The 23,817-nt window shown below is 55.2% G+C and overlaps 1 protein-coding gene and 1 long non-coding RNA gene across 3 annotated transcripts in view; one reads left to right on the top strand and one right to left on the bottom strand.

Annotated features, from left to right (window-relative positions):
• The window catches only part of LOC116798785, a 22,916-nt gene extending 18,316 nt beyond the window's left edge, over positions 1-4,600 (top strand). The window contains exons 5-6 of the long non-coding RNA XR_004360947.1: positions 1,736-1,867; positions 3,546-4,600. This is a non-coding gene — a long non-coding RNA (uncharacterized LOC116798785). The remainder of the gene's footprint in view (positions 1-1,735; positions 1,868-3,545) is intronic.
• On the bottom strand, positions 3,395-23,817 carry PLXDC1 (plexin domain containing 1). 2 transcript variants are annotated; one of them, XM_032711405.1, is made up of 14 exons: positions 23,668-23,764; positions 22,123-22,262; positions 19,524-19,667; positions 19,186-19,255; positions 18,716-18,838; positions 18,258-18,376; positions 17,932-18,031; positions 16,369-16,464; positions 14,612-14,693; positions 12,393-12,450; positions 10,968-11,103; positions 8,461-8,496; positions 7,630-7,784; positions 3,395-4,046 (listed from the first exon to the last, which is right to left on the bottom strand). In XM_032711405.1, the coding sequence occupies exons 1-14, from the start codon at positions 23,720-23,722 to the stop codon at positions 3,897-3,899; spliced, it is 1,464 nt and encodes a 487-aa protein (XP_032567296.1). In that variant the 5' UTR covers positions 23,723-23,764; the 3' UTR covers positions 3,395-3,896. The 2 variants fall into 2 exon arrangements, with proteins under 2 accessions (XP_032567296.1, XP_032567297.1); XM_032711406.1 differs by lacking the exon at positions 3,395-4,046 and adding an exon at positions 4,873-6,525 and having other exon boundaries at positions 23,668-23,817.

The raw sequence follows: 23,817 nt of genomic DNA, 5'->3' as shown, positions 1-23,817 counted from the left end.
ACCAGGAGCCCAAATTCCCTGCTCCCACTTGTACCCAGAGCTTCGTTTCCCAGCGCTTGGAAAAAAAATGCAGATCCAGAGCATCTATTTGAGGTTTTTTATTCCTCCACCCACGGGCCCTGCTGGAACAATCTGCTCCCTTCTTTGCTGTCACTGCCATTAATTATGGCTCAAAACGCTGCTTTGGACCCGAGGTTGCATTTGCAGAGCACAAATCCTTGTTTATTTGCATGGCTGAGGTATTTTTCCCCCTATTTGTGGGCTGTTGTTTGGTTTGAGAGCTGTTTGTTGGGAGCTATTTAATTTTTTCCTTATGTGTGTGTTATAAAGTATTGACTTATATATGTGGGGGGGGTATAAATGGAACATATATCTCTCTCTATATATTAAAAAATGGAATATATATATTAAAAATTGAATATATATATTAAAAATTGAATTTATATATTAAAAATTGGAATGTATATTAAAAAATGGAATATATATTAAAATGGAATATATATAAAAATGGAATATATATTAAAAATGGAATATATATAAAAATGGAATATATATATAATGGAATATATATAAATGGAATATATATATTGGAATATATATAAATGGAATATACATATAAAAATGATCCCATTTTTATATATATATAATATAATGGAATATATATATATAAATGAATATATATATATAATGGAATACATATATAAATGGAATATATAAATATAAATGTGGAATATATATAAATATATATAAATCGAGCATATGTAGAAATGGAATATATGTAAATAAGGAAAATGGAATATATATGAAATGGACATTAAAAAATGGGACATATATAATAAACTGAAAAATAAAATTGAATAGGTGTAAATGGAATATATATATATAAATGGAATATATATATAAAAATGGAATATATATATAAAAATGGAATATTTATAAAAATGGAATATTTATAAAAATGGAATATATATAAAAATGGAATATATATATAAAAATGGAATATATATATAAAAATGGAATATATATAAAAATGGAATAAATAAAAAATAGAATATATATAAAAATGGAATATATATATATATAAAAGAAAAAAAAAATATAGTTTAATTATAAATCTGCTAATACTCCACTCAGAGAAATGGAACAAGGCACCAGGACAGGAGAATTCTTTTATCCTGATTAAATTAACTCCTGTTTTTATTGTGTTAACACAGCTTCTCCCAGCCTGGAAAAGGCTCCTGAGGAAGAGGGGGATGAACAGGCTGTGATGGGCCTGGGGAGGTGAAGGGGAAAATGGGAAGAAGTGGATATATTATGTATTTTCCTAATGGAAATAAATGGATACCTAAACCAGCAAAGGGAGCCTGAGTGTGGAGGGGTCTCAGATAATGACTTTTAAAGTGTTTTCTGTATTTTGAAATAGTTGGGGGCTGGTGCAGAGATCAAAACACTAAACCTGAACACTGGGAGGAGGGTAAAAGCTCCGAGGAAACTCCACTGGGCAAGATGAGAAAAAAAAAAAAAAAAAGAAATCCTCCCACCAAGCCAAGCAGAATAAAGGAGAAGCAAATGATAGTCTTAATTCAAAGCTCAATTACAGGAGTTGTGAGCCCTGGGAACTCCTCCTGCTAATGATGTGTCTGTGCTAAGACTGGGGAAAAGTGCCTTAAAATAAAATAAAATTAAAAAAAAAAAAGAAAAGAAGAAGAAATCCCCGTGTTTTTTTTTTTTTCAGCATCAATTAAAAGACTCCGAGATGAAAAGAATTCCCATCCTGCTCCAGGGCTCCCGAGCACTAATCCTGCCAACCAAGGAGTCCAAAAGGAAGAAGGTTTTTATTTCATATCCAGACTCTTATTCCATGCAGGTAAATCCATAGTAAATACATTGCAGTAAAAGACAGTTAAAGTGCCTTTAAAGTCCCTCAAAAGAGTCCAAACTGTGCTGGAAATTCAAGTATGTGGAAAATAGGCCTTTAGTTATTAGGAGAATATTTTTATTATTTTTTTTTTTTAAATGTTGAAAATGGGGGGGGGGGGGGGGTTGGTTGAGCCCCCAAATTTTCCTGGGAGCAGAACCAAATCCCAGGTCTGGTGTCCTCCCAGCTGCTGAGAACAGTCCAAGGAGCAGGAAGGGATGGAATTGTCCCCCTGGGACAGGGATCTGCCCCGAGGACACACCCAGCAGGGGTCAAAAACGAGGAGATTTGGGGTTTGCATCCCTTTTTTTTACCCCTCTGAGCCCGGCTGGGGGTCCCCAACCCCTCTGTGGTGACACAACAGGAGGTCAGGACACCCATGGACACCAAAACAAGCCTGGAGCCCACTGGAATCCAGAGGGAAAAACCTCGGGATGAGGGGTGAGAAAAGCAAAATCAAGCTGGTTCCATCAGAATCCAGAGGGAAAAACCTCGGGATGAGGGGTGAGAAAAGCAAAATCAAGCTGGTTCCATCGGAATCCAGAGGGAAAAACCTCGGGATGAGGGGTGAGAAAAGCAAAATCAAGCTGGTTCCACCAGAATCCAGAGGGAAAAACCTTGGGATGAGGGTGAGAAAAGCAAAATCAAGCTGGTTCCACCAGAATCCAGAGGGAAAAACCTCGGGATGAGGGGTGAGAAAAGCAAAATCAAGCTGGTTCCATCAGAATCCAGAGGGAAAAACCTCGGGATGGGGGTGAGAAAAGCAAAATCAAGCTGGTTCCATCGGAATCCAGAGGGAAAATCCTCGGGATGAGGGGTGAGAAAAGCGAAATCAAGCTGGTTCCATCAGAATCCAGAGGGAAAAACCTCAGGATGAGGGGTGAGAAAAGTGAAATCAAGCTGGTTCCATCAGAATCCAGAGGGAAAAACCTCGGGATGAGGGGTGAGAAAAGCAAAATCAAGCTGGTTCCATCAGAATCCAGAGGGAAAAACCTCGGGATGGGGGTGAGAAAAGTGAAATCAAGGTGGTTCCATCAGAATCCAGAGGGAAAAACCTTGGGATGGGGGGTGACAAAAGGGAAATCAAGCTGGTTTCACTGGAATCCAGAGGGAAAAACCTCGGGATGAGGGGTGAGAAAAGCAAAATCAAGCTGGTTCCATCAGAATCCAGAGGGAAAAACCTCGGGATGAGGGGTGAGAAAAGCGAAATCAAGGTGGTTCCATCGGAATCCAGAGGGAAAAACCTCGGGATGAAGGGTGAGAAAAGCAAAATCAAGCTGGTTCCATCAGAATCCAGAGGGAAAAACCTCGGGATGAGGGGTGAGAAAAGCAAAATCAAGCTGGTTCCATCAGAATCCAGAGGGAAAAACCTCGGGATGAGGGGTGAGAAAAGCAAAATCAAGGTGGTTCCACCACAATCCAGAGGGAAAAACCTCGGGATGGGAGTGAGAAAAGCAAAATCAAGGTGGTTCCACCGGAATCCAGAGGGAAAAACCTCGGGATGGGGGTGAGAAAAGTGAAATCAAGGTGGTTCCATCAGAATCCAGAGGGAAAACCCTCGGGATGGGGGTGAGAAAAGCAAAATCAAGCTGTTTTTTTAACGTCATCCCCACGTTCTTCGCTCCAGGAAGAGACTCCAAGGTCAACTTGGAGCCGGAGTTCTGGGACCGGGAAGGAGGGTTGGCTCCGGTGGCTCTGACCTGGGGCATCCAAACTCTCCTCTTGGGGATGGAAAAGCCATTTTTCTCTTCCTTCCAGGCACTGGCAACGTTCCCCTCGGGGGTTTTCCAGAGGTTTTTTTTACGGGCTTCTCTTCCGCCGCTACGGGGGAATATTCAGGACATCCTGCTGCCCCTGGAGGTGGAATTCCAGCACCCACAGGGAAAAAGGCAGGGCAGAGTGTTTATTCCTTGTTTCCCTCCTCTGGATGCAGCATCCCCAGGCTGGGCAGTGGGAGATGCCAGTTGGAGCCAAACCTTCAGCTCGGAGCAATAAATTTTCCACTTACGAGCTCTTGGAGAGGTGATGGATTGGAGCTGTTGAAGCCCCAAAACCTGACCAGTTCCTCTGGAGAAGGAAAACCAAACACCTGGAGCACAGCTATGGGAGGGCCTGGTTTGGTTCTTTCCTTAGAGGGGAAAAAAAAAATCAAAATAATTTAAAAATAAAGAGCCTTTTTTCACCCCAGGCACTCAGGATTTGGCATCTCCCCGAAGTTCAGGTGTTCCACGGATCCCAGTTCAGCCATTTCTGGGTTATGGTGTTATTTTTCCACCTGAATCCTTCCCTAATCTCCATGTTTTCTCCCAAATCCTCCCAAGATCCTTTCCTGCAGTAATTTATACAAATGCACACCACTTAGAAAGCCTGTTTTTCCTCTAAATTCGCAGCATTTCAGAATTCTTGGATCCTCCCCAGCATTTCTAGGGCTTGCAGGGGAAGAACCAAAATCTTGCTGTTACCATGTTCAGAAAAACAGCAAAACCAAGGCCTAAAACTACTCCAATTAACAGTTCAAATGTAACTATTTGGGGAAGAAAAAAAGTTAAATCCAGAGAAAATTCTCTTTTGAAAGGAGATCAGATTTGGGGCAAAAACTGGGTGACAGAATCCCTCTGAATTCTTTCCACTTCGGGGAAAGAAGGAGAAAAAAATTTTAAAAAATTAAAAAAAAAAATTAAAAAAAAATAAAAGCTTTATCTGGGAATTAAATTTATCTTGAAAATATCTAAAGAGAGACTGTCTGGGCCATAATAACCTGGCATGACTCAGCCTGAGCATTTTGGTGCTTTGCTGCAGCAAAAATCTCCCCCCAGTGGGTCTGGGGAAAGTCTAATCTGGGGTCTAAATGGCACCAAGGATCCGAATTTATCTGCAGTGGTTCTGGAATTGCAGCAGATGAGAAGGAAAACATGAATTAGCCTTTGGCAGTGACCCCCCCAGTGACAGCTGAACCAGCCCCTGGGTCAGAGCTGCACCAAACCTGATTATCAGAATAAAGAGCTGAGGAGCAGGAGAAAATTAAAAAAAAAAAAAAAGGGGGAAGGGGGAAAAGTCCCCCAAAAAAGGGGAGGTGGAAAGACCCATCAACCAACACCTTTTTAGGGGGGGAAATAAAATTTCAGCTGGGCCTGAAGTGTGGATTCTCCCTTTCTTTATACTCCGTCTGTGGAGTTGGGCAGAGGGGGAGTTTTTTGTGCAGGTTTAATCTCAGATTCTGAGGGTGTAGAAGGAGAAAAACCCCAAGAGGTCCTGGTGTGGAAACCTTTCCTTGGGGTCAGGTCCTGGAAGCACCAGATCCACACCTGGGGCTTGTCACAAACACAAAAATCAGGAAAAAAAATTCCACCGACTCAAAAAACGTGACGTTGACCAGGAGATTTTCACATTTTCTGTGCTGTCCAGGCATTCCTGATTTATCTGGAATGCCCATGGATGAGCTTGGATTTGCCCCAGGATTTAGCCTGTGTTTTTCCAGTGCTCTCTCCCCATCCTCTCTTCCATCAGACCCATCCTGTTCCCACTGGATCAGTGGCCATGAGGACGTATTTTGAAGGAATTTCAGGGGTTTTTTCCCCCCTACTCTCCGTCTCCTTTAGGGGAAGGGTCCTAATTAGCAATTTAGCAAACTAATTAGATGCCAAAAAGCGCATCAAAGCCGTTGGCTCACGAAAATCCTGGAGGTGAATCCTCTGCAGGGTTTTTAGTCCTTAAAATAGTTCAGGTTCCCGTTTCTCCAGAGGAGGGGTTGGAAGGTGTTGCTTTGAAGGGAGAGTTGGATCCAAGGTGGTGGAGGAGACCAGGACTTGAGGCTTCTGAGGCGTGAAGGCAAAATTAAATGTCAACTAAAGAAGGCAAAGGGGAGAAAGGGACAGAGCTGGGGGGTGAGGGGATGGGAGAGGAGCCCTGGAGAGTCAACCTGACCCCTCCTGGGCCACCACAACATCTGATCCCGCTTCCCAACCACTCCATGAGAGGGAAGAGGCCAACACAACATTCCTGAGCATTCCAGAGCCGCCGTGCCCCAAAAAGCTTCTCTTTGCTCCCCAAGAACCTGCTGCTCGAGGCACCCCAGGGAACAAGATTTTCCCCCCCCCCCCATTTCTGCTGCTGTTCAGGCTCTGGTGGAGGAGGGAAGAGGGAAAAACCAGACAAACAAAGAAAAAGCCCAAAAAACCCCTCACCAAAGTCAAAAGTTGGCTGCACGTTCCCCCCCCACACACACACACCCAGGAGGTGCCCAGGAGGATCCAGGCACATCCAGCCTCCTCCTTTCCTGCCCCATTCCTTGTGAAAAAAAACCAAAACCACAAAAAAAAACAAAAAAAAAAAAATCCATTTTTTGGGTCTTTTTTTTCTTTTTTCCCTCTCTCTCCTTGCTGTTTCTTCTCCAGGAAGGGGACAGACTTTGGGATCACGGGAGGTTCCGACACGTGGGACGCGGCAGGATCGGGATGCAGGAGGGAGGGAGGGGAAGGGGGGGTCGCTCAGCACTGCTCTGCTTCCACAAATCCCTCCTTTTCCTGGCTGGCTGCTTCCACCTCGGCGTAGGTGGCGTGGTGGGTGTGATTCCGGAATTTCATGGCGGGCCAGTGGTGTGGCCTCCGCTGGGGACAGAGAAAGGAGGGCACGTCAGGAGCTGGGACAGAGCCTCACTCCCCGATCCCGAGGGGAAAAACGGGCCCTGGGACACGAACAACGTTGTCCTGGGGAGAGTTGGAGGGTTTGGGGGGGGAAAAAAAAGAGCTTTAAAAGGTCTCTTAGCGCTTAAAAATGGGTTTGTTGTAACGCGCTGAAGTCACTGAGCTGAGGCACTGAAATGGGGAATGGGGAGGGAATGGAAAATGGGGAGGGAATGGAAAATGGGGAATGGAAGTGAAGTCTCCCATCAGCCTGAAAATCTGGGATGGTCTCTGCCTGGAGCAGCAGCTGAGGATGCCCACGAGTGTCCCCTGCAAAGGTCAGCTCTGTGTCCCCTCCCTGCCCCAAAGAGGGCCAAGCACTGCCCCTTCCCAGCTGGGTGTGGATGGATCCCTCAAACATTCCCAGTGCCCGGTGCTGGGCTGGCAGGGGCTGCACGGGTGGATTCCCTGCAGCCTCTCCCTGCAAACAGGACAGATGGGGGAGAAGCGCTCCGGGAACAAGCCGGGGAGGGATAAGGGAAGGCTGAGGGCTGAGTGTTGCTCATCCCTTGGCAGCAGCTCCCGTGCCAGGATCCAGCCCACTCCCGGCTGCCTCGGGCCCGGCTCCGGCAGCAGATGGGGATGGTTGGGCCCCCCGTCACCCCCAGAATTAAATTCCTGCCTCCAGAGCATTCCCACAGCCCTCCCACGGCAGCTGATGGCACCCATCCATCAGGGGCAGGCTGGCAATTTTAGGCAACAAAAATCCAGCGGGGTGATTCGGCAGAGCCTCCCCTCACCCCCGGGCAGGGCTGAGCTCTTGGAGCAGGTGGAAGAGCCCGACATTCCAGGGGGGAAAACAGGCAGCGTGTGACAAGGGGAGAGAAATAAAACCGTGTGGGAGGGAGAGAGGCTGAGTTCAAACACCCGTCAGCCGGAGGTTGGGAGATCAGCCGTGACTGGAGGAGCACGGAAAGGAGCTGGGATGTGAACCTCCCTGCTCTGGGATTTGTGTGGATCTGGAAGGCTGGGATTTGTGTGGATGGCAAAGGGAGGGAAAAGCCCGCAGGGGTGAGGTGCTGCACTCACCTCGATGAAGAAGAGGGCGGCGTTGGAGGTGGGGTGGCTGCTGATGTAGATCCCGGCCAGGATGATCCCGGCCACGAGCAGCACGGCCAGGACGATCCCCACGATGGTGCCGGTGGGAATCGGGGCTGTCTTGGAAGGAAGGCTGCTCCCCACGCCTGGAAAACAGGATCCAGCTGGGTCTGGAGCAGTGCTGGTGCCTCAGCAACTGCACAGAGCTGCAGAGGGTGGACGTGGCATCTGTTAACTGGGACATCACCAGGCATTTGGGAGCAAACTGGGAATAACGTGGATTCCAAAGGCTCCGTGGCCCAATCCCGAGCCCAGTTCAGGCAGTTGAACTTCCCTGAGCTCCTCCCAGAGAAAAGGGACACACAGGGCCTGAACAGGGCTTGGATCCTTCCCAGCCTCTGGAATTAGGAAGAGCATTATGGCAGTGGTTCAGTTCCCTGGTGGACAGACTGGGGCTGACCAAGGACTCAGGGAACAGAGAGGACACTTTATATTTGGATTTTATGGTGCTCTTTGGCCCAGCTGGGGAAATTCAGAGGGAAAAGGACTTTGTGTCTATGAAAATATGGCAAATAAAGGGAATTACACGGCAGGAGAAAACTCCCTGTCTGAGTTTGCACAGCAGGACAAACGGCACCAGGGTAAAACAGATCATTGCAGACTCTCACTTTTCACCCTCTGGAATTGCATTAACCAGGGTGAGGACAACAGGAATGTTATCTTGATGATGTCCCCAGGTTCCCCTGTCCCCCCTGCTGACCACTGGAATCCAGGGAAACCCGTGTTCCCTTGGAGCAGGCAGGGAGGGGGTGAAGGGCTTACCCTCTGCTCCTGCGAACTGGTTGAGCTTCGTGTCATCTGAAAGGAGAAAACAGAGCAGAAAAAAATAAAATCAGGGGCTTTCTCCGATATCCTGCACGTTTCCCACCTGCTTCCATCCCACTGCGATGGGATCTCTGGATAGTTTCAAATCTCTGCTCGTGGAAGAGGGAGGAACACAGGAAACAACAGTGAAAGCAGGTGGGACAGGGATCATTTTCCTTCACTGAGGTGGCACCTGGAGCACAAACACCTGGGAAAAGGGGTCACTCAACACACTCAGAGTGCAACGTCTGAACCATAAGTGGATGCTGGATGTGGGTGCCCATGTTCAGGCCACAGCATTTGGGGCTAATACATCCCAAATAAATCAGTGGGATGTTACACTGGGGGTGTTTTCCATGGGGGCCCAAAATCCACTTCCATTCTTGGCCTCGCTCTGGAAGAACCAGGATATTTTGTACAAGGCTTTGTCTCTCGATGGTCTCCACATCCCCACCCTCACCAGGGTGAGATCCTGACCCAGAAAATTCCCATTGCTTGGCTTCCACATGTGCTGGAGGCAGCGCTGACACACAGCCGGTGAGTCAGACACAGCCACCAGCATCTCCAGGAGCAGATCCAGGGAAAGGGCTGGCCGGGGAGGATGTGGATCCAAGGAAAAGGGCTGGCTGGGAGGGACACAGATCCAGGGAGCTGGGCTGGTTGGGGAGGACATGGATCCAAGGAACTGGGCTGGCTGAGAGGGACACAGATCCAGGGAACTGGGCTGGTTGGGGAGGATGTGGATCCAAGGAACTGGGCTGGCTGGGGAGGACACAGATCCAGGGAACAGGGCTGGCTGGGGAGGATGTGGATCCAGGGAACAGGGCTGGATGGGAGGGACACAAATCCAGGGAACAGGGCTGGTTGGGGAGGATGTGGATCCAGGGAACAGGGCTGGATGGGAGGGACACAAATCCAGGGAACAGGGCTGGTTGGGGAGGATGTGGATCCAGGGAACAGGGCTGGCTGGGGAGGACACAGATCCAGCGAGCTGGGCTGGCTGGGAAGGATGTGGATCCAAGGAAAAGGGTTGGCTGGGGAGGACATGGATCCAAGGAAAAGGGCTGGCTGGGGAGGACACAGATCCAGGGAACAGGGCTGGCTGGGGAGGACATGGATCCAAGGAAAAGGGTTGGCTGGGAGGGACACAGATCCAGGGAGGACGCCGAGGGCTGGGTCCCCCCGGTGTTGCTGTTTCCTTTGCTCTCTCCTCAGCCCCAGCCCTCCTCCCTGTTTGTTTCCTTCCAAGATCCCAAATTAACTTCACGCTCGACTGTGTCACAGAAAAAAAAGCCTCTTTTTCTTTTCTCTTTTTTTTTTTTTCCAAGAACTGGCGGTGAGCTGGAAAACGCTCTCCCTGGTGGTGTTCCACCCCCCCTCCCCTCCCCTCCCTTTAATTGCTCCTTCCAAAGTCAGCCCTTGGCAGCCCCGTTCCCCCACCCAGCTCCTTCCCGTGGCTGAAGGACAATCACTAATGTTCCTTTCTATTTATCCTAATTAGCAGGCGGCGTTAGGGACTATTAAGCAGGGAAATTGGAGCGATACCTGCCGGGAGGAGCCGAGGAGCCAGCCCCGTGTTAATGGGATTAGAGCACGGGGGTCTCCAGGGAAACCCGGGGCTTTATGTGGAGCTTTCCGAGGCTGGAACGAGCAGCATTCCCAAGGAGAGGGCAATCACCTGGATTAATTCCAGGCTGAGAGTCCTGGCAGCCCCTGAGCTAAACCCAAGCCCATGAAAAGCCTGAGCCCCACTCCGCAGGATTAACCCCCCTGGAGGAGGCTGTGGGCACTGCCCACCACGGATTGGTTGCTCTTGACCTTCACAAACGGGTAAAAAAAAGCTGCAACGACTCTAAAACTCTTCCCACTGGAGGGTTTCATCCCTCCCTGTGCCACATCCCCCCAGGTCTCACCCCTTGGCTGCCCTTCCTTCCCTTTTCCACCACCCCCTGCACTCACCCCTGCCCAAGGCCAGGCTGGACAGGGCTTGGAGCAACCTGGTCCAGTGGGACCACGGCAGGGGGTGGCACTGGATGAGATTTAAGGTCCCTTCCAACCCAAACCATTCCATGATTCCATGATCTAACTTTGCAGATCCTGGGAATGTTGCTCCTCTTTCACAGAGGGAGAAACGGACTCGGGAGGGGACACTGGGAAGAAATTCCTCCCTGTGAGGGTGGTGAGGCCCTGGAATGGATTTCCCAGAGGATGCCACATCCCTGGAAGTGTCCAAGGCCAGGCTGGACGTGGCTTGGAGCAACCTGGGCTAGTGGGAGGTGTCCTTGCCCATGGCAGGGGGTGGCATTGGACGGGCTTTAATGTCCCTTCCAACCCAAACCATTCCCTGATCCTCCTTCAAAACCCACGTTGTTCCTGGATTCCTTTGGACAGGAACTGGCTTTGTGAGGCCCTGGAGTGAAGGGCCTTTGCAGGGATGTGCCCCAGGCACGGGATGTCCCCCCTACCTTCGGTGGTGAGGCTGTCGATGAAGAGCGAGGCCGTGGACGAGGTGACGCCCTCGCTCAGAGGGGACAAGGAGCTGTCAGGAGGGGCTGAGTAGTGGCTGCCTTCTGCCAGATCCTCACAGGTCTTTTCATCTGACTGGAAGGAAAAAGGGAGAACAGCTGTTTTTCCCCAGGAATGCCAGGGCAGGGCTGTGCTTCCAAGGCTTGGGGCTGCTGAGCCCCCTGAGGTTCAAACACTGCAGGGGAAACAGGTCCAGAGAAGGGGTTGGAGAAGAAGAGGAAAATTTGGGAAGCACTTAGTCAGGACAAAGGATAATGACTTGGAAAGGTCCTGCAGCCTGGACTTTGTGCATCACTGGGTGACCTCCTGCAGGTCCAGTTTCCCCTCACTCAACCCTCTGGGTGACGGGGAACAAAGCTGAGTTTTCAGCAAGAAAAAAAAAAAAAAAAAATCAAACCAACACCACACACACACACAAAAAAAAAAGCCCAAAGCAGAACCAGATGTTTCTCTCTTGCTGATCTCTGTGAGACAAAGGAAGGAGTTCATCCAAGGAGGAGATAATTGTGCTCACAAGGACGAAAACAGGGCTCGTTCCTTCCTGCTCGGGAGTGAGTAAGAGTCATGCTCTGGGAGGAGGAGGAGGAGGAAAAACACCCCAGAGAGCTCAAACTGCACTGTCTGGTGACTCCTGGAGCTTCTCAGCACCTTCAGGGAATATCCAGCACCCAGAAAAGGCACCAGCAAGGAAAAGCCTGGATTGGATGGGGCATCCTTTGACTATCCCAATCCAGGCATCCTCTGTTAAGGGGTCCTGCTGTAATGGGAAAGGGATAGATAAAGGGAAAAAAGGGAGAGCTGAAGGGATATTATCCAAAGGGAATAAAGGGATATTATCCAAAGGGAATAAAGGGTTATAAAGGGGTATCCAAAGGGCATAAAAGAACACCTAAAGGGGATAAAGGGATATCTAAAGGGAATAAAGGGATATCTAAAAGGATACCTAAAGGGAATAAAGGGATATTTAAAGGGCTATCTTCAGGGAATAAAGGCATGTCCAAAGGGATACCTCAAGGGATATCTAAAGGGAATAAAGGGATATTTAAAGGGCTATCTTCAAGGAATAAAGGTATGTCCAAAGAGATACCTCAAGGGATATCTAAAGGGAATAAAGGGATATTTAAAGGGCTATCTTCAAGGAATAAAGGCATGTCCAAAGGGATACCTCAAGGGATATCTAAAGGGAATAAAGGGACATCTAAAGGGAATAAAGAGATATCTAAAGGGATGCTCAGTCTGACCCAGAACACCACGGGTCAGGCAGAGCTGAGCATTCCCTCTGAGCTGGGCCATGGCCATGGATTTCCCTGCAGAGCAGCATCATTCCCAGCCCAGGAGCTGAGCAGGGATTCCCCCAGGCTCACCTGGCCACAGCCATAGGACAACCACTCCTCCCGGTACCGGTCAAAGCCACTGGAGCACCTGGGGAGGAAAAGTGGGATTAAAGGTGGCAGGAAACTCTGGTGGCACTGCTCGTGGTTTCTAAGCTGCCCAAGAGTCCCAAATCCTGCCCTGGTGGGTGCTGTGTTCAGACACCAGGATAAACAAGGATGGGAAGGATGATATCCAAGGTGACACCCAAGGACATGGGGGTTTCCAGCACAGCTGTGCTGGAAGAACCCAAACATTCCCCTTTCCCAGAGGAGGAGAAGGGTCAACTCCACTTGTCCAAGGGAAAAGGAGAGGCAGAAAAATAGGAAAAATATATGGCCTGAGTTTGAGTTTCCATTCCCTGGACTCTGTGCCAGGGCAAGGCCACGAGCTCCACGAGGCCTGTTGGGTTTTTTCCAGCAACATCTGCACAGGAAAAACACACTAAAGAAATTATAGATGACATCAGGCAAACCAGCAGTGAGAGAAATCCCCGCAGGAACAGGGAATGGAACAGCTCCCTGACCTTTGGAAAGTCTCGGGGGGGAGCAAAATCTGAACCAGGGGTTCAGGTCACACAAACACCAATTTACCCCAGAAACCACAGAAAGCTTCAGATCCTGCTGAGATCTTCGCTTCGAGCACAGTTCCTGTCACAACTGTGGGCTCAGGAGAGGCAAAAATACAGATTCCACTGCCCAAGCAGAGAGCTGAGAGGACTCTGGGATGGAATCGTGGAGCTGGGATGGAGCTCCAGCCCTGGAAGCACCCACCCCCCCCCAGCTTCCTTGGGACAGATCAAGTTGGCTTTGCAAGACCAAGCTGGCTGAAAGCCAACAAAGATAGGGGTCTGTTTGCTCCAGCTTGCCAATCCCACTGTGGTTTTTTTCCATGTGATTCCCATTTGTAACCTGAACTCCTCAGGCTGAGCCGCGGTGACGGCGACAGGACGCGCCCGGAGTCACCAGGGCAGGAAGGGACAGGAGCAAACACCACCAACCACTGGGATTTGGGAAGATGAAAAAGGGTGGCTGGAACCCTTATGCTGCCAGAGGGCAGAGTTAGATGGGATACTGGGAAGGAATTCCTGGCTGTGAGGGCGGGGAGGCCCTGGCACAGGTTGCCCAGAGAAGCTGTGGCTGCTCCATCCCTGGAATTGTCCAAGGAGCAACCTGGGATAGTGGAAGGTGTCCCTGGCCATGGCACGGGGTGGGACTGGATGGGCTTTAAGGTCCCTTCCAACCCAAATCATTCCATGACATGATAAAATCAGATTTGCAAACACCGTAAATTTGGAACAATCGGAACAACCAAGTGTTTGAACCCCTGGGGTTCAGCCCAAACCAGACCCAGACGAAGCCACTGTACCCCAGGCTCAGTTTTGCCACCAAAGCAGGTGTGAGAACATCCCATCCTCTGCTCTGAAGCCACCACTGCCACTGACAAATGACATTCCCGTGGCTCGGGCTGTGTCACAGCAGGCAGGGAATCGATGCTGATTTACAGGTGGCCTTGCTGATGGCTCAGGATCTTTTCCTGTCCCCTGCTCACACCCTGCTGGAAGGAGGGGGGGGCAGGAGCCTGTGCCTTCCTGGGAGAGCAGGATTTCCATGTGAGGATCTGTGTTATTGGGTCCCCTCCCCTGCCACCAGCTCCAAATAAATAGTTCAGCACAATCTCATTAAGCTCCCGTGCTCTGTGTGGAGCTGCTGGAGCTGGAGGAGAGCAGGGGGCAGGACCAGAGCCTCCAGTCACCCCAAAAACAAGGTAGCAAGTGCTCCCCCACCCTGGCTATGCCTTGTCCCTCCCAGCTGGGGGGTGATGAGCATTCCCAGCTCCAGGACCTGCCTGGAGCCTGTCCCAGCCTCCCTTCCCTGCACCTCTGTCTGATCCCAGCCCAAGTCAGGACAAGTTTTCCCCCATGTTAAAGCTGACTGACAAAAATGTGAGTCCTGCTCCAGGTCTCAGCCTGTTCCTGGACCAAAAACCCCAGGAAATGTCTCCTTTCAGTGGCTTGTAACTGGAGATCAGGTCAGTGCTTAACCGTGACTGGGAGACCAGGAGCAGCACCCAACTAACCCAAAAAAGGCAAAAAGAGGGAAAACACTAAAAAACCCCCGAGCACCACTGACCCAGCCTCCAACCCTGGCCCTGTGCTCCCTGTCCCAGCTCTGGAAAGGGAAGAGGTGGGAAGGAATCCCAGCCCAGGTACCTCTGCAGGACGTGACACCAGCTGCAGTTGAAGGTCAGCTCTGAGGTCACACACGTTTCACAGCTCTGGTGCTGGAGACAAGCTGGGAAAGAGAGAGGAGAGATGTTCCAGCCCGGTGCCAACATCTGTGTGGGCACAGGGGAGCAGATCCGAGAGCTGGTGGCTCGAGCAGGACTGGAGAAGCAGCCACTGAGGGTCCAACCCAACCTCTCTGCCATGGACCTGCAGGATGGGCTCCCAGTCCATCCATAAACCTCCTCCTGCTCAGTTCAGCTGGGAATTCAAACACCTGAGAGGCTTTTTGCCCTTTCTCATCGTGCAGAGGGTGTTCCTCAGGAGGAAGGTCCAGCACAAACAGCTGAACCCCCCCTCGTGCTGTGTCCACACCAAGTGGTTCTGCAAGAACACCAACATTTGGTGTCCCCCTGTTTGGGAAAGATGGTCAGGAGGGGTTTGGCTGCAAAGAAAGAGAAGGAAATCAGCAGTTTTAACAAGCCCCTCAATGCAGAGCCGAGAGTGGCTCCAGTGCTGTGACATTCCCAGGGATGAAAGCCTCCACTCCTCATCTCCTCTCACATCCTGAGCTCTTCCCAAGCCATGTGGAGGCAGGGAGCAAACTCAGACCTCTAAAGCAAGCCAGTCCATTCCTTCTGCCCCGAACAAGGCCAAAAACTGAACCCCCAGAAGCAGCAGCAGAGTGGGGCTCTCTGTAGCTCCGTGGCTCCCGTGCAGACATCGCTCTCAGCTCCCCGAGCTGCCAGAGGGGAAAAAAAAACCAGGCAAAAAACAAACCAGGAGAAAAAAAAAACCCACACAAAAAACCAAACCAACAGAGTCACTGCAGAATGGTTATTTATGTTCTGCCTGCAATAACCTGCCTGCTGTTAAAATTGTCATAAAATACCCCGGGGAGAGCGTTCGGTGCAGCCCCTCCGTGTCTCCATGGCAGATTTACCTCCCAGCCCGTATCTACCGGCTGCTGACGACTCTCCCTCGTGCCCGAGTGTCCTTGGATCCAGCCACTAAAAACGGGGCCTGTTTCGCAGCAGCTCTCAGAAATTTCAGCTCCGTGTGGGGGCGTTGGAAATGTCTCGTGTGCGGACCCGGCGCGAACCCGCCGGGGCCCGGCAGGATGAGCTGCAGCTCGCGGAGCAAAGAGGGGGAATTTCGGGTGGGAATCGCTGGCAGTGCAGGGAGTGAGGGATTAAGGGGTGAGAGCAAGGGGAGCAGGAGGAAAGGTGCTGGTGGAGGAGGTCAGAGCACAGCGGCTCCATCCTGGCTGGCACCGCTGAGCAGAGGGAAGGTGGATTATCCCTGCAGATCCCTCCTTTATCAGCAATTCCTGTGCCAGCTCTGAGCTCTGCTGCCAGCCCAGGCTCCCATCTCGGCTATGGAGCACACCAAGGTGGGGTTTCTGCTGGCTGAGGTTGGCTCTGAGGGGGTTGACCCACACAGGGCTGGATGTATGAGAGGTTCAGCGACAGCCGGGCACGGCGAGGACCCCGGGGCAGAGGCAAACTGTGCCCTGCTGGCTCCCTGCACAGCTCCAAGGATCCCACCTGGCTCCCTGCACAGCTCCAAGGATCCCACCTGGCTCCCTGCACAGCTCCAAGGATCCCACCTGGCTCCCTGCACAGCTCCAAGGATCCCACCTGCCAGGCCAGGGATGGCATCCCCCTCCCAGCACCCCCAAACCCGGCTGAAGTCGGTGCTCCCCGGGTGAGATCCCGCAGGGAAGGGGCCGGGGCCGCACTCACTGGGCAGGGGGGTGAACTCCACGGCTGACAGGCTGCTGATCCTGCTGGTGTCCAGCTCCACACGGTGGTACTCGTAGATGGTCCGGCGCCGGGACTCTGCAACGCCGAGCCTTGGGGTTAGGCCAGGCCTAAACCCCCCCCCAGTGAAGGGATTTACGTGGGGGAGGCCGAGGGGAGAAGGGATGGGGAGGGGCTGGGGGGGCAGGAGGGGTGGTAAGGGACAGATCCTGCCCCCCTGTTCTGCCAGGAGGAGCTCAGGGCTCGCTGTCCCCTCTCCCTGACCAGAGGCTGCGCTGGTGGACGTGCTCCAGCCCTGCCTTGCTCCAAACAAACACATTGTTCCTCACTGACTCACGGGCTGGAGCCTCCTGGGGCTCCCCCCAAAGCTCCCCTTCCCCCCTGCCCTGTCCCCTTCCCTCTCTTTCCCCTTCATCCTGGGGTCTATCCTTGGATTCAGGCTTCTCCCAGATGGTGGCACCAGCCAAGATGCTCCTCTGGCATCAATCTCCGTGGACAATCCAACCTCTCCTCTCCCAGCACGGGCACGTGCTCCACACTTGGAGCCCAGGAGATGAGCAGGACGAGCACCCTCCCCTCCTGCCCCTCCTCCTCCACCCTCCAACCCTCATTTCTCCACCTCATGAGGCCTTTTCATGCCCAGTTCTTGCACTTCTTCTCCCCCCACAGCCCAGGGCAGGGCTTGGGAAGGCCATGGGGTGGAGGGAGCAGCCCGTGGAGGAGCAGCTGTGGGGCGGGAGGGGAGGAACCACCCAGGCTGGCCCCGGTTCCTGCACAAACTGCTGTGAACGGGTCATAAACTGGGGCCAGATGGCTCCAGGAACAACAGGGGAAAGCCACCACACCGGGAGGGAGGAGCAGGGCTGGGCTGCTCGTGACTGGAGAGGCTGGAAGAGCCTTTCTGGGGAGCTCAGCCCAGGCCTGCAGCTCCCAGCACGCGTGGAATGAGCGTGTGGACATGGATGGGGGTGTTCCCGTGTGCTGCCGACAGAGGTGCAGATCCCAGTGGTGGAAACACATGGAAGGACACCCAGAGCAGCAGCAGGGTGGCTGCAGACCCTCCAAACCCCCCATCCCTATGGGAACGGGGCACCCTGCACCCCCCAAGCCTCTTGTCCATCGGCAGCCCTGCTTGGAATCGGAGAAGAATTGAATTCTTCCCCTCGTCCTCATCAGCTGGGAACCAGGGAAGAGCTTGGCTGCTCTTGGAGAGTCTGAACACACCAAGGCCCACCCAGAGCACGAGGCTGAGAGATGGTCCTGGCCACGGGGAGATGCACCAGGGGGGTGCACTCCAAGAGGGATGCACTCCAAGAGGGATGCCCAGGGAACACGGGACATGAGGGACAGCCAAGCCCCACACTCCTCCTCACACTCCCCTGCTCCCTGTGATTCCAAGCAGCTCATCCTCACGTCCTGAACTGCCCAAAGGTGAGGATGTCTCACCCTTCCCTCCCCTCTCCCAGCTGCCAAGGCATCCCTTCGGGATCCCTGTGGGATCAGCTCCCTCCCTGCCCCAGCAGCTCCTCGAGGGCAGGGACTCACCAGGCACGTCGGGAGAAGGGTTGAGGACCATGAAGGCGTCGGAGAGCCCGGCCTTCACGGGGTGCTGGGTGGCACTGATCTGCAGCACTGGCACCGGGATCTGCAGCCAGGGAGACAGCACAGGATGGATCCCAGCCCCGCCCCAGCTCCTGGTGCTGCTGCAGAGGCCTCCAGGAACGTCCATCTCCAGTGTGTGAACAGTTACAACCCCGACCCCCTCTCCCAAATCCACAGGGACCCCCGTGGGGACCCTTCTGCCCCACCTTCCCCTGCAGGAGGAGGCACCTGATGCCCCCAGGTGTGCCAGGAGGGGGAGGATCTCTCACCTCCTTGTACCCAAAGACGATCCTCCCGCTGCTGTGCAGGGCTGCCTGGAAGGTGAAGCTGCCCATGTCCTCCTTCCCCTGCAGGTACACCTTGTCCCACTGCACCACAAAAACCGTCCCTGGGGGAAGGGGGGTGACCAGAGCGGGTCAAGCCTCTCCTCATCCCACCAGCCTGACCTCCAAGGCATCTCTTCTGCCCTCCAAGGCATCTCATCCCTCAACCTCCAGCACTTTGCTCGGAGCAGACCCCCCTGCCACCCATCCCAAATCCTCTGGGGGACCAAACACCCATCCCAAACCACCCTGGGGGGCCAAACAGCCCCTGATGTCCCCTGCCCACACCCCGCTGATGTCACCTTGGCCCAGAGAGCCGAGCTGTGCCCGGCAGGACGAGGCTGGAGTGGGGGCAGCAGGGGCAGGGGGTGCCCAGGGCAGGGGGTGCCCAGGGCAGGACTCACCGTTGTCCAGGTACTGGACGGTGGAGTTGCGGGAGTAGCTGGGGTTGAAGTTGGCCATGAGGGGGGCGATGTACTGGGTGGCCGTGAGCATGCGGTGGATCACGTCCCCCACGAAGATAAAACCTGAGCGGGCAGAGGGTGAAGCAGCACAAACCACCCCCAGGACCCTCCCTCCCACCACCCTGCCCCATTTTTACCCCCAGAGCCCCCTCCTGGATTTCCTCCAAGCTTGTGTGACCCCCCCCAAACTGCTGCAGGACCGGAGGCTCCGGCAGCACCCGAGTCCCCGAGCAGCAGCAGCGGAGCAGGGGGAGATTTGGGAGTGCAGGGAGAGGGTCAGAAGGGCTGTATCCCCTTCTCCGAGCTCCCTGGGGCTCTGGGGTGAGGTCAGAGAGAGCACCAGAGCCATGTCCAGCCCCTCCCTGCAGGAATCCCATCCATCCCATCCCATCCATCCCATCCCGACTCACCGCCCGTCGCTATCGTGACCTGCCGCAGGAGGTGTCCATAGAAGGGGAAGTCAAAGGAGAGGATGATCCTCTGCAGGAGGGAGGTGAGCTGAGGTGAGAACCACGCTCAGCCCTCGGGAAAATGCCCAAGGGAATGTGGGGGGGACTGGTCCGTGCCCTGGATGGTGCTCGGAGGGTGGGAGAGGGACGGGAGTGGGGTCCTGTGGGTGCTCATCCCCTTCACCCCCGCGGCGGGCGGGGGGACCCAAACACTTCCCACCTCCTGGGATGTGGAAGGGATTCTGCTGCCACCCGGACACCCCTGCTGGGAGAGGGGACACGGGGATGAGGCTGCTCACTGAGGCCTGGCGGTGAGTGTTGGAGAGGATCCCGTGGATCTTCACTTGGCTCCCGTTGGCCGCTGCCATGTCCACCCACAGCCCCTTCCTCTGGGCCTCCCCGGGGCCGAACACCCGCGACACGTAGTAGCTGTGGTTGTCCTCCTGCAGAGGAGACACGGTGGGATTACCTGGATGTGAGCCCCTGAGCAGTCTGGGCACAAAAGCAGAGATATAAATCCAGCCTGGAAAACCCCGGGCGCAGCCAGCGGGGGATGCTGAGCAGCTGGACAAGGTGCAGGGAATCCCACGGGATACCGGGCTGGGCAGAGCCAGGGGTGACTCATGAGAGAGAGCTCGGCACAGCACGGGCAACATTCCCGGGAAGAAAATATCCCGCCCCAGAGCCAGGGGCTGGGAGCTGCAGCTGAAGTGACCACGGCAAGCGGAGCAAACAACGGGGGCCGTGGAAGCCCAGAGGAAATGAGGAACCTTGGAACGAGCAGCTCGGGGAAAGCGGCCGAGCCGCTGCTGCCAGCGGGGAGGGAGGATGAGGATGAGGATGGGGGGCACAGCAGGGGGAGAGGGACGTGGGATGCGCTCCAGGAAGCATGGAACGGAGCCTCGCTCTGCCTGAGGGAGCAGATCCCCCCTGTTCTCACCCAGAGCAATGAGAGGCACCCTGGGGGTCCCCCCAAAGGCACCAGCAGCACCCCCGGGCCCCCCAGGTCCCCTCTCCCAGGCAAACCAGAGCGTGGCCCAGGTGCCAGCTCTGCCACGAGTCACCTCAGACCGGCCAGGGACACGGGCAGAGCAGTGTCACCGGCCCCCCAGTGGCCTCTCCGACGGGAACAGATGGAGGGACGGACACACAGCTGGGAGCCATCGCCTGTCAGGGGAGGCCGCTTCACACCGAGGGGGGGGGGAGGACGGGAAGCATCTTAATTTTCCCTGGGAAAGCGTCGCTCCAGCGCTCCGTGCCAGCGGCTGGCACGATGCCAGGCTCACCGCTCGGCCCCATCTGCTGCTCGGCCCCCTCCGACCCCCAAAACCCCCTCTGACCCCGGGACCTGCTCCCAGCCCCACTCCCTGCCCATGACCCCGGGTGCCGGAGGCAGGGGAGGAGCCCTTAGCTGGAATAAAGTGCTAGTTAGAAAAAAATCCTGTAACTTGTGGGTTTTTTCCCCGCTTCCCCAAAGCTCAGGGAGAGTCGTTGCACTCCTCAGCCTTTCCCGGCTCTTCCCCACGGGAATTACAGCCCCTGTTTGCTCCGAGGGGCTGATGCATCCCAGTCCCTGTGGATGGGGAAACTCAGGCTGTGCTGGCACCAGCTGCATCCCGGTACACACCTCCCCATGGAAAACCCCCGGGATGCAGGGCCAGGCTGCTGCTGGGTGATGAAGGAGAAAACCTCCCGTGTCCTCGTGTCCCCCACTGTGCCTTCCCAAAGTGTTCCAAATAACCCAGGGGGGAACAAGCAGGGCTGGAGCACAGAGGATCCAGCTGCCACGCTCCTGACCTCATCGCTGACTCACCGGGATGTTCTAATCCGTCACCTTGATTGGGTTACAGAAGGAATTAGGAGAGGAGAGGTTTGGGACACAGGGGTAAATGGGGCAGAGCTCGGGGAGGGACGAGACCTCCATTCTTTGGGACCAGCGTTGCCTCTCTGCACCCCTAACCTGGAATATTTTGGGAGGAGGGAGGGGAAAACCCCTCCAGACCCTGCACAGGCACCTCCCGAGGTGGGATCCCCCCTTCTGCAGGTGGGGCAGGGTGAGATGCACCTGTGACCTCACCCACAGCCCCCCTCCTGGAGCAGATCCCAAAGCCTCAGGAAATCACTGCCTTTTCCTCCCGGGAACCACAGGCACCGTCACACCCTCCCTGCGGCTCCCCGGCATCTCCAAATGCCCTGGTGGCCACCAGTGGTTTTGGGCTGGTTTGGGGTATTTTTAAACACTTCCACATCAGGACTTTCCCGGCTCCTGGCCCTTCTTCATCCCTGGTGGATGAGCTGGAGCTGGAGCAGAGCGGAAGCAGCCACAGCTGTTTGTCCCCTGCCTGCTGTGCCTCGGGGGCACCAAAAACACTGGGACAAGTCACCCTCCACCAAAACCCAGCCACCTACACATTCCCCCCCATCCCCAGAGCTCAGGAAACTCCTCTGGCTGCCGAGGGACACACGGCCCTGCCACAAATAACCGGGAGCTAATTGAGGGCGGGTAATTAGGCACAGCAGGGGAGGGAAGGTATCCCAGGAGGTGACACTGCTGCTGCTCAGCTCGTTAGTGGTGACACAGGGACAGAGACACCCCCCACCTCCCACACAGCCCCCTCACTCCCTCTTGGCCCCAGTAAGGTTACTGGGGGACAGTGGCATCATCCTCGTGGCACCCACAAGCAAAGCATTCCAGGATTTCCAGCCCAGGCACAGCGCTGGGACCTGGCAGGGCTGTGGAGGCCGCAGGGCCGGGAGCAATCCCAGGGCACTGGGCTGTAATTATCCTCTGGGATGTGGGATCCAGCTCCCTGCCCAGCCCGGGAATAGCTCCCGTGGTTGGGAACAGCCCTCCTGGTCAGGCACTGGGCGGGGGGCAAAGGGGGGACCCCCACTCACCACGATCCGGGTCTCGTTGGCGGGCAGGGTGTCGATGGCCAGGCTGCCCCCGCCCAGGTCGTGGCTGATCCGGGTCCCCTCCGACGTATCCCGAGTTCTCCGTCGCCCTTCGCCCACCGCCGGGCTCCCGGGGGGGCGTCCTGGGGGGGCACAGGGAGGGGTCAGGGGGGTGCCACGCCAGGAGGGCACCCCCGGGACCAACCCTGTCCCCCTGCAACGCTCCTGGTTATGTGACATGAGTTTGGGGGGGGTCTCAGCCTCCATCAGCAGCATCACTGCGAGGATGGACACACAGTCTCTCTGGAGGAGGGTGAGGACAGGTGACAGTGACCCCAGGCAGGGGAGGAGAGCGGGGATGGAGGGCAGTGAGGAGGCAGAACACCTCCAAAACAGCCCCTGCACACGCCAGCGTGACCCCGGGGAGGGGGAAGCTACACCAGCGTGGCCGTGTCCTCAATGTCCCCCAAACTCATCAGCCCCCTCCCCACACTGGGATGGGCTCCGGGTGCCAGGGAAGACCCCAAGCATCCACCCCCAAAAGAAACGTGTCCCTTGTCCCCTCCTGACACATCTCTCCAGCCCTGGGGAGGCAGCAGAGGCCGGAAACATGACTGAGGGCGGGGGGGGGGGGGGATAAAAAAGCCATTTGGGACCAAATCTGCGGAGAATCATGAGATTCCCGGCAGCCCGGCGGCGCGGGGGCGGTGGGGACGGCACGCACTCGCCCACGGGCAGGGACACGTCTGTCCCCAGCCAGGGGACAGCAAATCCCCCGGGGGGGACCGCGGGCAGCTCCCCTCGCCCTTGGGAGGGGGCTCCCACCTTCACCCCTGGGGAGATAATTGCTAATTGCTGCCTTAACGAGCTCCCGGACCCCTCCTGAGGCTGGATTCCGTTCCCAGAGCTCCGGGAGGGGAAACTGAGGCAGGGGGAGCGGGGCTGAGCTGGACGTGCCCCAGGGGGGCTCTGGGGTTGGGGGTCACACTCACCATCCCTGGGGGGACCGGGGGGGCCCAGACCTCACCCCCGCTGGGAGGTGTGGGGTGCCCCAAGGAGCAGAGACATTCCCCCCCACCAGTAAAAAGGCTCCCCAAAATCTCAGCGGGTGGCTGCACCCACAGCCGGGACAGCACCAGCCGTGCCACGGGGTGCCACGGGTGGGGGAATCCCGGGTGGGGGCACCCCCCAGCCCCCCCCTCTGCCCAAGGGGGCTGCCCTGCACAGGTGGGGGGGGGGGGGTCCGGGCACCCCATCTTTGCCGTGGAGGTGCTGGGGCAGGGGGAGGACACGGGGTGGGGAGCGGGACCCCCGCGGCAGGTCCCACGGCGCGGGTGGGTGCAGCGGGCTGCGGGGCACAGCGTGACACGCACCTGCGCGCTTGGGGGGGCAGGAACACCCCCCCAAAGCACAGCAGCAGGGGGGCACAGACCCCCGGGACCCCCGGCCGGGCCGTGCACGGCGCTGCCCACCCGGGATCCCCCCCGCGCCCCCGGTGCCGGGGTCCCTCCCGGAGCTCGCCCACCGCCCCCCCCCGGGCCCCCCTACCTGCGCCCAGCGCCCCGCGGAGCAGGAGGAGCAGGAGGAGACCCCCCCAGCGCATGGTGGGGGGCAGCGGCCCCGGCTGTGCTGGGGGTCGGGGGGCTCAGAGCCCCGCCATGGGCCGGGACCCCCGGGAGCCGCGCACCGAGCGGAGCC

The sequence above is a fragment of the Chiroxiphia lanceolata genome, chromosome 26 (assembly GCF_009829145.1).
Source record: "Chiroxiphia lanceolata isolate bChiLan1 chromosome 26, bChiLan1.pri, whole genome shotgun sequence".
Taxonomy (NCBI): Eukaryota; Metazoa; Chordata; class Aves; order Passeriformes; family Pipridae; genus Chiroxiphia; species Chiroxiphia lanceolata.
The sequence above is the reverse complement of the archived record's forward strand: the minus strand, read 5'-3'. Positions and strand labels throughout refer to the sequence as shown.